Below are 19410 nucleotides of genomic sequence, written 5' to 3' on the forward strand. Positions count from 1 at the left end.
TCGACCGCAAGTTCACCCCCCACGTGACTTTGGCGTCTGACGTCACGGGTGACACTCAGGGGGCTCGTCTCGGCCCAACAAACCAACCTTTCTGCGGATCTTTGGCAAGAAGGGTCCTCTCGTCCACTGGAAGATGATGTTAGCCTCTCAGTGAGAGTAATTCCGTGTTTTCGCCTGCACAGTAATTATTTTACAGGATCAAAAAGTAGTGAATAACCCGGGTTATGAAAGTCTTATAAAGTATGGCCAATGTGTTAAAAGAAGTAAAAGGTCACCGCATTCAACGTGTTTCGCTTTATCAGAGAGCTTTATCAAGATCTTTTTATTATATGATCCCTCAAGATATTTTTCATATTTCTGTTTATTTGATTATCTCTTATTAGTTAGGATATCGAGTAATCTCCCCTTGTGATTTACCCTTCAGTATTCATATCTTGGATATCTTTAGCTTCTAGCGCCCTTACCATTCCTATACTTATACACTTGTTTTTGAATAGAACAAAGGATCTATTCGTTTGTAAGGAGTTTGATATCTTTGACCTTTGCGCTCTACTAAATCCCCTCCTTTTTGCATCTACTTTTCAACAAAGGATATCAAGAGAACAAATAAACTTGATAATGGAAGTAAATTTGAAAATTGTTCAAATTCCTTGCTCTACCTGAATCATGAAAGAAAAAACGAAATTGGTTTCCATATCCCTTTAAATTTACAGATACTTCCTTACAAGTATCACCTTACTTGTAACTCTGGGCAAATTAGCAGACTTCCATATGGTTTTTGTGCTAAGGAAGATGTCCTCTGATTTCACTGTTTTGTTACACTCTAATTGGCTGACAGGTTTAAGCTTTGAATAAAAATCTTTTCACTCAGTCTTTTTGGATTAGAACGAGATCAGTTCATGACCAGTAAGATGCATATGAAGGATTACTGTTTTGATGTCCATCCATTCTGATCATTTCAATTTCCCAGTTGTAACTATTTATTTTAGAGTTTGTAGTGTTTTTCTTTTGCTATCTCCACATCAAGATTCTCACCCTAAGAAAACAAGATTATTAGAACAAACAAAAGGGAAGAAGATCCAGGCGTCTTAATAAAAGCACACTTTATTTAAACTTGTAAAAATACCATAGTAATGAAAAACAGGTTAGTCGTACGCGTTTCAGCTAACAACTGCGCCGTAATCATAGACCTTGCTTGACAAACTAACACCTGTGGCTTATAAACACAGGTAAGTTACAACATCACTCCCACTCTATCCACGCCAAACCTGTTAAACAGTTTAGTTCCTACTTAATCTTAGACTTCTATACAGTTGAAGTATTCTCTATAATTTGAGTATTAACATCTCGTCAACTTTTTTTCCTTTGGGGTACAGGTCCTTATATAAATACAATAATTCACAATATAAGGCTGGACATGACACCTGATGGGTTACTTAACCCCTTATCTAGAAAAAACTGTTTAGAGAACTCCATATCAAATATATACAACATTTATGATTCTAACATGCAGATAGGCTATCTTTTTAAATATACAAAAACAGCCTTGAATGATTCAATACATTAACATTCAGTATATATAAAAAATATCTGAAATCGGATTAATCCAAGTGGTACAATATTTTGCGATTGGTAACCACAATTTAACAAGTCTAAACATTAGTTTTAATTAGATGACAAACATCAATGATGCCTAAAACCAACAGTTTATAATATCATGCTCAGAATTGTATCCTAGCGGTATCTGGGTCTTAAGCTTAAAAATCCAGTAAGCCTCTTGTCTTTTTAGATGATTCAAGCTGTTGCCTGCTCTCTGGGGTTTTTGTAGTACTTCAATAGCATTCCACTTAAACAACCGCACATCCTGATTGTGCTCATCAATGAAGTGTTTGGCTAGGGCGGAACAAGGGATATAATTTTCAATATATGATAGATGCTCTCTTATACGTGTTCTCAAGTCTCGGGTTGTCATCCCAATATATTGTTTTTTATGTTCATAGCATTCTATCCGGTATATCATATATTCCATGGCACAATTGATACAGCCCTTAACTTCACCAGTGATATGTGACTTAAATTTCTTGGTCTCTTTAATAAAACCACATGCACGGCACCTTTTTTTGCCGCATCTGAAAGTTCCATTTGTCACTAGCCATGCACTTCCTTGATGGGTGGTCTTATTTCTTAGTAAGCTGGGCGACAGCATGTTCCTCAATGTTTTGCCCCTTTTGTACACAAACCTACATCTCCTTCTCTTGTTTCTTTCAGAGTTTGATCCCCATACATCATAGGCAAATATTTTTTAATGTTACCATATATTGGAGTATTGGTTTGAATACTAGTGACAAATACAGGGTTCTGGTTCTGGTCTTTAGACACATTCTTTTTTGGAGCAAGTAACTGGCCTCTATCCATCATATCTACATTTTTGCTAATGGCCTCAATCTGTCTCTTAGGGTACCCCCTATCTACTATTCTGTCTATTAGTTCTTCCTTAGCTTTTTTTGTACTCTTCAGCATGGGAACAATTTCGTTTCACCCTCATTAGCTGTCCTTTGGTGATGCCTTTCACTATATGCCTTGGGTGATTACTGGTTGCATGAAGTAGGGCATTGCCCGCTATGGGCTTACGGTAGAGGTCTGTTTTGACTCTATTTCTGGGACAATCTGCAATGAGCACTAGGTCAAGATAATTAATATTTTCCTTGTTCCATTTGTAGGTAAATCTCATGCCCATCTCATTTCTATTCAGATAGGAAATAAAGAGTTAAGATCCTTCTTTATCACCATCCCATACTACAATCAGATCATCTATAAACCTTTTGTAAAGGATTATAGAATCCTTGAATAGGTTACCGCCTCCCAGAATAAGGCAGTGCTCAAGCCACTCCATAAAAAAGTTGGCGTATGAGGGCGCAAAACGCACCACCATGGCAGTGCCTTGTTTCTGTAGGTAGTACTCCCCCCCTCAAACATAAGATAGTTGTGTTCTAGGAGTAATTTAATCACATCCAGTATGAACTCTTTAAAACTGCCATCAAAATTACCTTCTAGATCTAAGAAATATTCTATGGCTCTTAAGCCTAGATCATGTGGGATGGTAGAATACAAAGAGACCACATCAACAGTTAACCAGCTAAATGTGTCCTCCCATTTAAAACTGTTGAACAAATTCAGTACGTTCTTAGTATCTCTTAAATAGCTCTCTAAATTCTAGACCAGAGACTGTAAAATATCATCTACCCAGTTAGAAAGAGGTTTAAGAACTGACCCCAAACTCTAAACAATCGGTCTCTCTTTCAGGTCACTCAGTCCTTTGTGCATCTTAGGCAGATGATAAAAAATGGGTACTCTGAGGTGTTCTACAAATAAGCTGTCAAATGTGATTCTGTCTAAGTGACCATTTTCTAATCCCTTGTGTAGGATAGAGCAAAGATTTTTTTTGTATCGCTATTGTGGGATTCATGGATAGCTTCATATACACTGTTTCGTCACTTAGTTGTCTTAAAGACTCTATACCAAGATGACAAGATTTGTCATAGACGACAATGCTGTTCCCTTTAATCTGATTTCTTAATTACAATATCATTTTCCTCTAGCGCTACAACAGCTTCTTTCTCTTTTTTGGTTAAATTCAATTTCTATGTCTGTTCAGTAGGATCAGCTCTTCCATAACCCTCTTCTGGAATAATTCAAGTTGCTTACCTCTACCCTGTGTGGGATAAAATCTAGACCCGTGTTTGGTTACATTGTGGCAACTTATAGTGCCTACTTCCTTTTCCATTCCAGAGTCTGGTCAATTCTGTATAGTATTTTCTGCACTTTGACTATCTGTATCCAAACCATTTGATGTTACACCTGAGTGTTAATGATCTATACAAATGTATTTACATCCAATATGGTTTGGAACAGATTGACGTCTGCACTGAGGCAAAATCCTAAGCCATAATTCAACACCTTAATTTCTATTTTAGTTAGATGATGGGAAGATAGATTTAAAACTACACCATCCAAGTTTATTTCTCATTTAGATTCTGCTGTCTCAGTTGTTATCTGTTCTGTTGTGGTTTTTGACTCTCTATACCTATTCTCTACCCTCCCTGCTTCATCTGGTTCTGACTGTAAGAATTCATCTAAGGATAATAATTCTATCCTGGATGCGGAATCATCCTCATCCGTATGCTCAACATCCCTGAAAGTAACTTTTTTGTTCTTTCTATTTCTTCACCATTTCTTATTATTTTTGTTCATCTGATTTTTAATGTTACTATTATCAGGTTTACCTGCCTCAGAGAATTCACTAGATACACCCACCTGACCCTTCTTTTGGGGTCTCCTAGAACCCTTAATCCATAAATAGACCTTATCATTAGCATAGTCTTTAGTGTCTCTTAAAAACTTTGAGTGTTTAGTATTAATTGTTCACTGTCTAGCGTCTTCAACTGCCTCTTGGAGTAGGGTATCATAAGTGGCATGCTCAGGTACTTCCTTAAACTTATTAATTTCAGATTGAATCTTAACAATCTCCTCTTTAAGTTTAACCAATTGTTCAATCTTATACTTGACCAGAAGTCCCATTAATCGTAAAGAGCACTCAGTTAGTACTTCATTCCACTCTGCTATGAACACCTTATCCTCAACCTCAAAGGTTGGACATTTTTGCAGTCTTAGGCCTCTCTGTATCATTCCCCTATCAAAGTATTTATCAAACAGCAATTTATCTAGTCACAGTCTCTGCTCCTTTATTCCTAGTCTTTCCATAATTTGAAACAAATCCGTTAGCTTTATGTTGTCAGTGTCTGTATTAAACAGTTCCTCTAAACCCAAATTGTCAATGTTCCAGTCATCTGTGGTTTGGAGTGAATAAAAGTCTTTTGTGACTGTATCAATTATGTTCACTTAAAAAACTCTCCTTAGACTAGAAGGATATATGTGACGACTAGCGTGTTACTAGACTTTAAGTCAGAAACTCAAATTAGCAGCAGAGCTATGGCTGTAGGAGGTAAAGTTAAATCCATAAACATAGCGATCTATAACATTGTGCTGAGGACTATCCACATATTAGCACACAATGCTATAGGCAGACCAGCGAACTTATAAAAACAATTTTAGCAAGCAGCCAGGTACACGGGTAACAGCCTACACTTACTTCCATTTAAATGGTAGCCTCTACCGCTCAATCCCACAGCCATCCGGCTCCTACCTGGGATAGGATCCTTGTCCCACGTTCTCCCGAGGACTTATATGGTAGTGTGGCACGCGCTTCTCCACCCCTTTAAGAGCTGCTGCACGCTGTTTCCAAACAGCTAGGTTCGAACTCCCTTCCTGCTGCAGTTTAACGGAGACCTGGGGCAACAACTGCGGCTTCCCAGCCTCGATCTGGTCCTCTATTATTATAGTGTTACAAATTTAAATTACCCTTTTTAGGACTTGTGTGCAGCTTGTTTTACTTTTTAATAAGTTACGGCTAGATTTAGAGTTTTGTCGGTAAGGACCCGAAAAGCTAAAGCCGGCTTTTTTCTGGCCGCACCATAAAAATAACTCTGGTATTGAGAGTCCACATAAAGGCTGCGTTAGGCTCCAAAAAAGGAGCGTAGAGCATATTTAATGCAGCTTCAACTCTCGATACCAGAGTTGCTTACGCAAGCGGCCAGCCTCAAAAACGTGCTCGTGCATGATTCCCCCATAGAAAACAATGGGGCTGTTTGAGCTGAAAAAAAACCTAACACCTGCAAAAAAGCAGCGTTCAGCTCCTAACGCAGCCCTATTGTTTGCTATGCGGAAACACTTCCTACGTCTGCACCTAACACTCTAACATGTACCCCGAGTCTAAACACCCCTAACCTTACACTTATTAACCCCTATTCTGCCGCCCCCACTATCGCTGACCCCTGCATATTATTATTAACCCCTAATCTGCCGCTCCTTAAACCGCCGCTACTTACATTATCCCTATGTACCCCTAATCTGCTGCCCCTAACACCGCCGACCCCTATATTATATTTATTAACCCCTAATCTGCCCCCCACAACGTCGCCTCCACCTGCCTACACTTATTAACCCCTAATCTGCCGAGCGGACCTGAGCGCTACTATAATAAAGTTATTAACCCCTAATCCGCCTCACTAACCCTATAATAAATAGTATTAACCCCTAATCTGCCCTCCCTAACATCGCCGACACCTAACTTCAATTATTAACCCCTAATCTGCCGACTGGAGCTCACCGCTATTCTAATAAATGTATTAACCCATAAAGCTAAGTCTAACCCTAACACTAAAACCCCCCTAAGTTAAATATAATTTACATCTAACGAAATTATCTCTTATTAAATAAATTATTCCTATTTAAAGCTAAATACTTACCTGTAAAATAAATCCTAATATAGCTACAATATAAATTATAATTATATTATAGCTATTTTAGGATTAATATTTATTTTACAGGTAACTTTGTAATTATTTTAACCAGGTACAATAGCTATTAAATAGTTAAGAACTATTTAATAGTTACCTAGTTAAAATAATAACAAAATTACCTGTAAAATAAATCCTAACCTAAGTTACAATTAAACCTAACACTACACTATCATTAAATTAATTAAATAAAATATCTACAATTACCTACAATTAAACCTAACACTACACTATCAATACATTAATTAAATACAATACCTACAAATAACTACAATGAAATAAACTAACTAAAGTACAAAAAATAAAAAAGAACTAAGTTACAAAAAATAAAAAAATATTTACAAACATAAGGAAAATCTTACAACAATTTTAAACTAATTACACCTACTCTAAGCCCCCTAATAAAATAACAAAGCCCCCCAAAATAAAAAATGCCCTACCCTATTCTAAATTACTAAAGTTCAAAGCTCTTTTACCTTACCAGCCCTGAACAGGGCCCTTTGCGGGGCATGCCCCAAGAAGTTCAGCTCTTTTGCCTGTAAAAAAAAACATACAATACCCCCCCCCCCCCAACATTACAACCCACCACCCACATACCCCTAATCTAACCCAAACCCCCCTTAAATAAACCTAACACTAAGCCCCTGAAGATCATCCTACCTTGTCTTCACCTCACCGGGTATCACACCGATCCGTCCTGGCTCCGATATCTTCATCCAACCCAAGCGGGGGCTAGACATCCACTGAAGAAGTCCAGAAGAGGGTCCAAAGTCTTCATCCTATCCGGGAAGAAGAGTAGATCCGGACCGGCAACCATCATCTTCCAAGCGGCATCTTCTATCTTCATCCGATGAGGACCGGCTCCATCCTGAAGACCTCCACCGCGGACCCATCTTCATCCGGCGACGTCCAACTGAAGAATGACGGTTCCTTTAAGGGACGTCATCCAAGATGGCGTCCCTCGAAATCCGATTGGCTGATAGGATTCTATCAGCCAATCGGAATTAAGGTAGGAATATTCTGATTGGCTGATGGAATCAGCCAATCAGAATCAAGTTCAATCCTATTGGCTGATCCAATCAGCCAATCAGATTGAGCTCGCATTCTATTGGCTGTTCCAATCAGCCAATAGAATGCGAGCTCAATCTGATTTAGAATAGGGTAGGGCATTTTTTTATTTTGGGGGGCTTTGTTATTTTATTAGGGGGCTTAGAGTAGGTGTAATTAGTTTAAAATTGTTGTAATATTTTTCTTATGTTTGTAAATATTTTTTTATTTTTTGTAACTTAGTTCTTTTTTATTTTTTGTACTTTAGTTAGTTTATTTCATTGTATTTATTTGTAGATATTGTATTTCATTTATTTATTGATAGTGTAGTGTTAGGTTTAATTGTAGGTATTTTATTTAATTAATTTATTGATAGTGTAGTGTTAGGTTTAATTGTAACTTAGGTTAGGATTTATTTTACAGGTAAATTTGTAATTATTTTAACTATTTTAGCTATTAAATAGTTCTTAACTATTTAATAGCTATTGTACCTGGTTAAAATAAATACAAAGTTACCTGTAAAATAAATATTAATCCTAAAATAGCTATAATATAATTATAATTTATGTTGTAGCTATATTAGGGTTTATTTTACAGGTAAGTATTTATCTTTAAATAGGAATAATTTATTTAATAAGAGTGAATTAATTTCGTTAGATTAAAATTATATTTAACTTAGGGGGGTGTTAGACTTAGCCTTAGGGGTTAATACATTTATTAGAATAGCGGCGAGATTCGGTCGGCAGATTAGGGGTTAATAATTGAAGTTAGGTGTCGGCGATGTTAGGGAGGGCAGGTTAGGGGTTAATAAATATAATATAGGGGTCGGCGGTGTTAGGGGCAGCAGATTAGGGGTACATAAGGATAACGTAGGTGGCGGTCGGCAGATTAGGGGTTAAAAAAATGTAATCGAGTTGCGGCTATGTGGGGGGACCTCGGTTTAGGGGTACATAGGTAGTTTATGGGTGTTAGTGTACTTTAGAGTACAGTAGTTAAGAGCTTTATGAACCGGCGTTAGCCCAGAAAGCTCTTAACTACTGACTTTTTTCTGCGGCTGGAGTTTTGTCGTTAGATTTCTAACGCTCACTTCAGACACGGCTCTAAATACCGGAGTTAGAAAAATCCCATTGAAAAGATAGGATACGCAATTTACGTAAGGGGATCTGCGGTATGGAAAAGTCGCGGCTGAAAAGTGAGCGTTAGACCCTTTTTTGAATGACTCCAAATACCGGCTGGTTTTCACGGCTATCGCCAAACTCTAAATCTAGGCCTTAGACTCTCTTGTCTTGTCATTGTCAAATCTCCCAAAATAGTATAAATGTAAATATCTTCAGTGGATCGTCAAATTGCAAAATTACCATCAGAGATTTTCTTTTCCTTTCATTATTTTAATTCTAAATTTGTAGTTCCATTATTGTTTAAAAAAATTGAGAACTAACCAATGTTTTACTGGTTATCATGTTAATTATTATTTGGAAGCAATTAAATGGGTTTTAAACTTGAATTGCAAATATAACTATAAATCTAGTCAGATGTATTTGTGCGGTTTACTTGTATTTTCAAATCTACTACTTAGTAATGAGGTAGGCAGCATACAGACACTTTCTCCTCCAGAGAAAAGAGTGGAGGTCACATCACATGTCACACCACCGCCAGCATATAAAGAATGCACTTAGTTTACTAGTGTAGCAGTTTATTTAGAATGTGTTAATAAACAGTTGCATTTTGAAAAATGCTCCTGAGATTGAAATGTGCAGCTGTGTAATTATCTTTGAGCTTAATGTCCCTTTAAGAATATCAGGGAGAGTAAATGTTTTGTTCTCTATTGTGAATTCAGTAAAGGACAGAAAACCTCCAAAGACTCCTAATCATCTGAAAAGACAAAGGAAAAGAAGATTATTATTACTTATAGTGACTATTTTTTTGTATCTTGGCCATTTGAATTCATTTTTCAAACCTTCCCTCCTTGTTTGCTCTAGATAGGGTTATATGAGAGTATGAGAGAACCAAATGTATTCTTAGCGATATATCCATATTGGTGGTTTTAAATGGTGTGGACTTACCTTAATACTTTAGGTTGCACTCCCTCATTGTGCTGAAGTGGAGGGACAAAATTGCAGCGCCACACCCCTTAAACCCAGTAATGCTCCCGAAATGCCCATCTCCACCTACAGAACATCTGTGATCCTTCGTTACCCTCACTAAGTCTATCCACAGAACACCTGTGACTCCAGCCTCATGTATTTCTGTTTGCCCCATCCCACACTTTAATATGTTGGTGGATCCACAACTGATCCATATTGCATCTCACAATAATTTTTGTAAAAGTTGCTTTTCAAGACAAACTCCTTTTTTAACTCTCTTTAAATAGATTCTTACTTGGCTTCTTATGAATGGATATCAGCAGGAAGTGAGAACTTATACCACTAGCATATATAACTGATTGCTTAATATAATTTTACTACATGTGTATAGAAACCAATGAAAATCTAAATATATATCTGGTTTTATATCTATCCTTATCATATTTTACAGAATACCATTCTAAATATAGGTATTAATAAATAACATGAATTGATGCCTTTCAGAATGCAACTTCATTAGCACAATATGGTACTATCATTTATTTATTGCTGGTGAAGAAATGCTGATTGTCAAAAAATACACAATGCTCATCTCAAGTTGCAGCATATCCATGTTGTAGACTGATAGATTATTTTTACATAGTTTCTGTTTTCATGGTGTTTCCCAGGAAGCTAACCACAATATAGATGCTGGCCCAGCTATGTGTCTGAGTACTCTTCTGGCTACAAATAAATTGGCTGTTTGCGTCTCTGGTTTTTCACATCTTTGTAAACAATATGCACCATTGCACCAATATAATACATTTTGCTCAAAGACCATTTTAAAATGACGTCCATTTGCTTTTTCCTCCTGAATTATATTACTGGTGCACAGTTTTCCTGATTTTGTTAGTTTATGCTAGATGTCTGCATTTGAAAGTATATAATGCTGTAGCTTTTGGCATAGGCTGACATAGAATATGTACGTCTGTTTGCAACAAAACAAAAGCTAGAGAATAATCTAATATCTCGCTTTTTAGATTCATTCTTTTATGAATGTACCAAGATTTGCTTTTTATAAACTTTAATTTTTCACTCATTTTTAGGAAGAAGATTTTGAAGAAATGATCAATTCAGGACAAGTAATGGAAGCTCAGTACAGCCATCTTTTTGACACAGTTCTAGTAAATGAAGATCTCACGACAGCTTACAATGAACTGAAATCAACTTTGGACAGACTGGAGACTGACCCCTGCTGGATACCAGTGAACTGGTTGCACTCTTGAACGGCACCTTTTTATTATTATTATTATTTTATTTTGTGTGTGTATAAATGTACACACACAAGCATTTTTTGCTGGTGGGCTTTTTATTTGTTCTGGAATTAATTTTAATTTCTGGTCTTGTATTTGCTGTAAGATACTATGTAAAACATTTCAGAAGCAAGACATACTTTTTAATGTAAAAGACTTTCTTTAACATGAGTTAAAGGCCTGTGCAGGTTGGATGACACATATGAGCCTGCTGTTACAAGAAAACGATTATTTTCTTATTGGTTGGGGTTTATGCATAGTAGGCTATAGTTTGAAAGGACTACACTAATTTGTAATGCACTGAATAGATTCATAATATGCCTCGGCTATGTTAACCATTGTATTTGGGAAATGTTACAGAATCTGCACTGGTTATTTTTTTTCAGAGAAACTGTAATTTTTACACTGGAAAATATACAAACTTTAGCCCTATTTATGCTTTTTAGTTAAATGGTGTTAAAGTGGTGTAATGGATATTGTGTGTTTATGCAACTGCCTTTATAATAGAGTTTTGTTCTAAAACCTTTTTTTTTTTTTAATATTTGACGTTTATCTTAGAAAAAATTGCAATTAATAATAATATTGATTTTTTTAATTATGGTGGGTGGCATATGTCCACATTAAATAGAATATTTGCTGTTTATATAATGTTACATTTATGCAATGTCATATTTTATTTCCATTAGTGATTTAATGTAGTTTTTTTGGAAACCTTCAGGAATCTTTCCTGATATAATGAACACTAATCTGGTACCACTTTTGTCTTGCATTTGCACAAGCAACAACATACCACACAATGTCAAATTTACAGAGTCAGAAGGGGAAAAACAGACATTCACAACTAATCTAAGTCTTTGCTTAAGTGAATACTTCTGAAAGTTCCTTATGATATTTAACTGGATTTCATTACATATAATAATTTATATTAAATACAAATGTTTTAGAATTTCAGAACTTTTATTTTTTTAAATGATCTGTAAATCTCTGTTGCACATGTGTACTGTTTTTCTTTTGTTAACTTCCCAAAATGGTTGTGAAGTTTTTTTTTATTGAATATAACTTCTGGTATGTTCACCATATTGTTGGTTTTCTATTTATTTTACAGATCTTTTACGGAAAAAAGGGGGGGAAAAACTGCATACAAATTCCACTTGACTAAAAAAGTTAAAATTTTCAGAGCCATAAACTTGACAATGACCACAACAAGGAAGTTGGTTTCTTATTCAAGTTGTTTCTTATTCGAGATATTCTGTTTCTTATTCATGGAAGTTGGTTTCTTTTTCAATTTTTTTTTGTCAGACTGCTTTAAATTGACTTTAAAATAAAAATATAGGTTTTATTTAAATAACAATATGATTTCTATAATGTAGTTATTCAGAGGTGAATTCCCTTTATACAACAGCTGTATATACAAACTGGGGGGGAAAGGGCATACGTTGGCACCAATACAAATATTACAATTTTGAATAAGTAACTGATATTTTCAAAGGGTTAATGACCATTGGGCACTGATTTTACTGTTAATATATGTAGGGTAGACCCCCCTCCAATATCCAATACAATATATTTAATAATTATTCTTTAAAATAAACCCCCAATAAAATGCATATACATATGTACATCACCCATATAACCAACAAATTCTTCCAGGATTCCTCTGATAAATCCAATTTCACCTCATAAATTAAAAGAGGTAATTTTTGCAAGATGGATAAAAATTAGGCCCAGGTTGCTTTATAATAGACTGGATCGCAAGGCAGCAGTTTGTCAGCCAAAAATTCAGCAGCAGCAGCCCTCTTTTTCTCTCTTGTCTGGGGTTATATCACGCAATATAATCCCACCCCTTTTTATTCTAATCATAGGTGAAACAATATGATAGGCCCTTCAGAAGCTTCTCTATAATAACTCGTCCTTACGGAGCTGAGCATTTATTGGCCCTTCGAGCTGAAACATTTAATTGGTTATTTGGATGTGTTTTAAACAGTCAATTCGTTTGGCTGTCATACCAGTTTTAATCCCCTAGGGGGCAGCAAACAACCGCAAATGCAGATCTCATCATCAATATTGCTAACAATTTAATACATCCTTATAAAGTGATTATTTAACATACTATAACTTTTAGCATTAATAAACCTCTCTTGTCAGCATCTATATTTCATTTAGCATAACAGCAAATGTACAATTTGACACCAAACACCAGTATTATATCAATTTCTATGATAAAATAGAAGATATCCATGTTTATGGCTAATATTCATAATACATCTTCTTGTCTGTAAAATAAAGAAACAATGTTCTAAAAATGTCAAACATTTATACATCTATTTGCAGTATTTATCAAGCTCAGCAAATATTTATCTAATATGTTACTATTAGTCACTGCTTCTTAGGTTTTCAGCTTCCAATATTACCCTTCTTAGGCATAGACACTCTCCCAGATTCATGTGTTCATATTTAATAGGTTGTCTGAATATATAAATACATATTCATTTGAGTATCTTAAACTTACATAAGAATTTGGCACAATTCTTTTTGTAAGATTTATTTTTCCCATGTCATGTATTTAGATCTCAGCAGGGACAATTTATCACATATATGCTAAGGGCTATTTCCTGGGCCTTAGTGTTTGCTTATCTGATTTATTCAGAATTTTAGGCTCCCTCTGTATTGAGCAGTGAGGGGGTCTGCAAATCTATTATCCATGTTGGGCATGAAACTCCATATATGGACCTATACATCTGAGGGTTTCAAAATGCTAAGATCTACTTTGAAGTGTCCCACTGATCTAAGAAATGATTTCCTGAACTAATTAGACCAGATGTTTTCTTCCTGTGTTCTCATTTGGATGTATTGTAATCAGAAAAAGGGGGTTTTGGGGCTTTTATGGCTATAGCCCACACAATTCATGTCAAATTTTATATTAACAAAAATGAAACATCAGTTAATGTGGTACATCTGCAGTCCACTTCATGTTATTCACAGATATCCTGACATTCCAAAGGCTTAATGACAATCGGGCCACTGATTTTACTGTTAATATATGTAGAGTAGATCCCCCTTCATGACATGCAATTGTTTTTTGCCTGGCCCAGTTGTGTTTTAGGCACATAAATGAATGCCAATCCAGGCATAGATGCTGTAATTTCCATTTTTGAATACGTAACTAATATTTTCAAAGGGTTAATAACCATTGGGCCACTGAATTTACTATTAATATACACACAGTAGATCCTCCTCCATTAGATGAAATTGTTTTTAGCTTGGCCCAATTGTGTTTTGGGCACAGAAATGGATGTCAACCCTCTGAAAATATCAGTTTCTTATTTAACTATGGAAATTACAGCACCTTATGTTCCTAAAACACCATTGGGCCAGACTAAAAACAATTTCATGTCATGGAGGGGGATCTACACTACATATATTAACAGTAAAATCAGTGGCCCAAAGGTCATTAACTTTTTGTTGTTTGTCTGTGCCCAAAACACCATTGGGCCAGGCTAAAAACAATTGCATGTCATGGAGAGATATCTACTCTCTGTATATTCATAGTAAAATCAGTGACCCAATGGTCATTAACCCTTTGAATATAGCAGTTATTCAACTATGGAAATTACAGCACCTTTGCTAGGGTTGGCATCAATTTATGTGCCCAAAACACCATTGGACTAGACTTAAAACAATGTCAAGTCATGGTGGGGGATCTACACTATATATATATTAACAGTAAAATCAGTGGCCCAATGGTCATTTACCCTTTGAAAATATCAGTTACTTATTCAAAAATGAGAATTACAGCACCTATGCAAGGGTTGGCATCAATTTCTGTGCCCAAAACACCATTGGGCCAGGCTAAAAACAATTAAATATCATGGAGGGGGATCTACCCTACATATATTAACAGTACAATCAGTGGCCCAATGGTCATTAACCCTTTGAAAATATCAGTTACTTATTCAAAAATAGTAATTACAGCACCTTTGCCAGGGTTGGCATCAATTGCTGTGCCCAAAACACCATTGGGCTAGGCTGAAAACAATTGCATGTCAAGGAGGGGATCTACCCTACATATATTAACAGTAAAATCAATGGCCCAATGGTCATTGACCCTCTGGAAATATCAGTTACGTATTCAACTATGGAAATTACAGCACCTTGGTCAGGGTTGGCATCAATTTATGTGCCCAAAACACCATTGGGCCAGGCTAAAAACAATTTAATGTCATGGAGGGGGATCTATACTAAATATATTGGCAGTAAAATCAGTGGCCCAATGGTCATTAACCCTTTGAAAATATCAGTTACTTATTCAAAATTGTAATATTTGTATTGGTGAAAACATATGCCCTTTTTTCCAGTTTGTAAACCAACTTCCATGAATAAGAAACTAAATATCACGAATTAGAAACAGCTTGAATAAGAAACCAACTTCCATGAATAAGAAACCGAATATCACAAATAAGAAACAGCTTGAATAAGAAACCAACTTCCTTGTCGTACAATGGCCTGGGTTAGTAATCCTCAGGGCATACAATTAAAATTTGGGGGGAAAAAACAAATTTACCCTTTTCTCTTGGTGTCCTTTTTTCAAACTTCTCCTATTCATAAGAGCATACTATGGTAGCCTCAGGAATTTGCACATCATGAGAACTGTATGTTATCTGTGTTTGCAACAAATGGTGCTCAATTTTAAATTGTGTGAATAATTAAAATTTGATCTCCCTTTAAAAATCACAGTCCCTGACTCTGCTAAAACTCCGTTAGAAGTGAACACATTTTCAAATGTATTAGTAATTTCTAACTTGCTTTTACATCTGATTTTGTATTTATACTTATTTTTATATTATTTACCTTTTTTTTTTTACTATGGTAAACTATATAACAGGTTTGTCCAGTGTTATCTTTGAGGATTAGCAGTAAAATTTGTTTTAAGGATTTATTATATATACAAACGCATGTAAATCATTTCATTTAAGTTAAATACAACTCTAAATTATATCAAACTTTCAATCTAGTACTCAACAAGCATTTGCAAGTAATTCCTAAATCTTTATTTTAAATGTATTTGTAAAGTAAGTGTTAAGTGAACTGTATAAGGCATTGACTCTGCTTGGAGAGAGAGATAATGAAGGTCTCTAAGTAATCTGCACAGCTTTTATTGGAATATTTGAATCCCTCAAGGACCTTGCAGATTTAGCTTATCTGACAATAGCAGTTTAAAAACCAAGCAGTGAGGGGTTATTGATGACGATCTAGAATTCTGACCGTGGGAAGACTGGCATTATTGGGATCACTTATTGCATTAGGTAACTGAAGAGATACAAATTCTCTTGCTTTTTTCTTTCAGATCCATTACAGTTACCAGTAATGTGTCTCATAAATTAATACATATTTACACGAGTTGTGATTGGCCATAATGTCTGCATATCATGTAAATCTTCCCAGTTTGCTTTATGAATCCAGACACCATCATTTTTGGCAGTATTACATTAATGGGTATAGCAGACCTTCTCAATGTAGATACATTTTTAATGGTAAAACAAAGAATAATGGACATAGAAAACAAGATAAAGAAACAATTTAATTTTGCTAATGTTGGTGTTCATATTAGTATATTCTTAAATTGTATTTGTAAGTATAATACAACCAAGGTCTATTACAAACCTCTAAAGAAATGTGATACAATGTAATTATTAAATGAAGGTATATTCCCTGGCACCATTTTATTCAATGTTTATATATCTATCCACTTCTTAGACCTTCCTGGAAGAAATGGCACAAGCTTTATAGTGAATGGGTAACTTTATTTTCCATATTAGAGTGTAGTGCAAATATTGAATTCATTTATTTTTTTTTGTATATAAAAAAGAACTCAGTAATGTAACGTACGCATTCACAAAGTAGTGTGTGCTCCCATAAGTGGCTGACATTGGCACTGGGGCATGCAGAACGTAAATAAACAATATCTGACCAATAAATAACCAATATATATACAATATATGGCATTCAGTCACTAACTAGGTTTTAGCATCTTAACCCATAAGTAGTGTAGATACATTTAAAAAACCTTTAAGAACTGTATTTTATTTTCACACAATCATTTAAAATGCAAACAATAACAAACTGGTTGTAGATTATAGAAAGTGTGAAATAATAGTAAGAAGCCATTTCAGAAAAGCAAACAATGCAATGAAAAGGGTGTGAACCTCAAACCTCTATATCAGTCTGCAGTAACAGCACTAGGCAGCTTTCCTCAAGACATTGGTGCTAAACATTTACTGCACATTGTTTGCCAGATGAGCACCCTGATCCAGTGTCGCCTACTAAATACTGTGACAATAAAGACGCTCTCAAGTGACTCTGTCTTCACTTTTTTTTAACCCTAGTTTCATTTTGCTCTATATAACCAACCACGAATGCTTAACTAAAACAAAGTAGATGCATGACCCCAAAAAAAGGCTTCAGATAGCGCATGCACTTTTACACAACTTTCCAGTTCACTTTTATTATTTAATTTGCTTAGTTCTCTTGTTATTCTTTGCTGAGAAGGGTACCTAGGTAGGCTCAGGAGCTGGGAGCTAGCTGCCTATGGATGACTGCACATATATGTCTGTCATTGGCTTACTGTGTTCAGCTAGCTCCCAGTAGTGCATTTCTACTCCTTCAATAACGTATACAAAGAGAATGAAGCAAAAATTGATAGTAGAAGTAAACTGGAAAGTTGTTTAAAAATGTCTGTTCTATATGAATCATAAAATACAATTTTGGGGTTTTGTGTCCCTTTAATTTGTGTGCGATCCTTTTGTTGTCTTCTTAGCATGAATTAGTTGATTCTTCTTCTCAAGCTTGTGGTTAAAGGGACACTGAACCCAATTTTTTTTCTTTCGTGATTCAGATGGTGCATGCAATTTTAAGCAACTTTCTAATTTACTCCTATTATCAATGTTTCATTCTTTTGCTATCTTTGTTTGAAAAAGAAGGCATATAAGCTAAGGAGCCAGACATTTTTTGGTTCAGACCTCTGGCCAGCACTTGTTTATTGGTGGGTGAATGTATCCACCAATCAGCAGAACAACCCAGGTTGTTCACCAAAACTGGGCCGAGCATCTAAACTTACATTCTTGCTTTTCAAATAAAGATACCAAGAGAATGAAGAAAATTTGATAATAGGAGTAAATTAGAAAGTTGCTTAAAATTGCATGCTCTATCTGAATCATGAAAGAAAAAAAATTGGGTTCAGTGTCCCTTTAAGGTAAGATGGACAGATGTGTCATATTGTGATACTATATTTCTATAGTGTTTTTACATATTTAAATGTTTTAATGTATTTTGCTCTGTGCAGTGCTAGAACAATGATGTGTTCATGATTTGTACTACTGTGTATATTCCATACTTGAACCTGTCATTTACTAACTTAAGCTATGATTTTAATATGAATTTAACTTCTCATACAAAACAATAAATTATTGACATTGTGTTGGTTTCAACTGGTATTTGCTGCCCTCCCATTCCATCTTGATCATATACATTGAGACAGAATACACCATGTTAAGAAATAATGTACAATAAAGAAACTCATCACCTGTCAAGGAAACATTCTAGACAATTGACAATCTCGTCACTATTTGGAAACCTACCTGACATTATACCTGAAAAAAATTATCTCTTGGAAACCAAGATTTTGATGAATTTGATTGAAGGTGGAGAACCAGTAGTCCCATAGTATTTCATATTATATATAGCATCTACCACTATGGCTGACAGTCACTGATATCTTGGGATCTTTGTACATTTATGTTTTTAGTAGGAACTGTTGCTTTAAATATATTAAGCTATTAAATCTATAAAGTGACTTATATAATAGTGTATCCCATTAACAGAAAGAGAAATAGTCTAAAATGATAGTATTTGAGAGTTCTACTGCCAGAAATTACAGATCACAGGGCAAGTCCACCATGTATGGTCTTTAGAAAAAAATGACAATCATTGGTTGAAAATTGGGATCCTAGGTCTACTTACTAGAGATGTGCATTTAGATCTTTTGTGAGGATCCGAATGCAGAAGTAAGCAGCGGCTCATGCCCTTTGGAAGTTTTTGTAGCCGGATTTATTTTTGTAAAAGATCCGCACTCTAAAATGTTGGGGATCTTTTACAGGAATCAATCCGGCTACGAAAATATCTAAGGGCCACAAGCCTCTGCTTACTTCCACATTTGAATCCTCACAAAAGATCCGAATGCGCATACCTACTACTTACCATCGCAAAATAAAAACTTCTTTACATGGATTGTTCAGCAGATAAATTAAGACTGTTGCGTTACATGTTTCATTTACATGATACTGGAATCTGGAGGAGTTGTTGCCACGTATTGTTTTTTGATTAATTAATTTGTTTATTATAACGTATAACATGATTTATCCTGCATAGCACTCATTTTTATAAATCTTTTAATCCAGTCTTGTGTAACCTATGGACCACTGGCCAAAACCCAGTCTATGACTACCTTCTGTCGTGCCTTTGGACATATGGAATCTTTGGATAAAGAGATTTAGTTTCTGCTCATATGTATTAATT

General features: G+C 35.3%; 1 protein-coding gene across 1 annotated transcript in view; it reads left to right on the forward strand.

Moving 5' to 3' along the window:
- Positions 1–18311, forward strand: part of MPP7 (MAGUK p55 scaffold protein 7) — a 1181171-nt gene extending 1162860 nt beyond the window's left edge. The window contains exon 19 of the mRNA XM_053713897.1: positions 10633–18311. Within this exon, the coding sequence (XP_053569872.1) occupies positions 10633–10812 (180 nt within the window). The 3' untranslated portion in view covers positions 10813–18311. The remainder of the gene's footprint in view (positions 1–10632) is intronic.
- The last annotated feature ends 1099 nt before the right edge of the window (positions 18312–19410 follow it).

Source organism: Bombina bombina, chromosome 5, assembly GCF_027579735.1.
Source record: "Bombina bombina isolate aBomBom1 chromosome 5, aBomBom1.pri, whole genome shotgun sequence".
Lineage (NCBI taxonomy): Eukaryota > Metazoa > Chordata > Amphibia > Anura > Bombinatoridae > Bombina > Bombina bombina.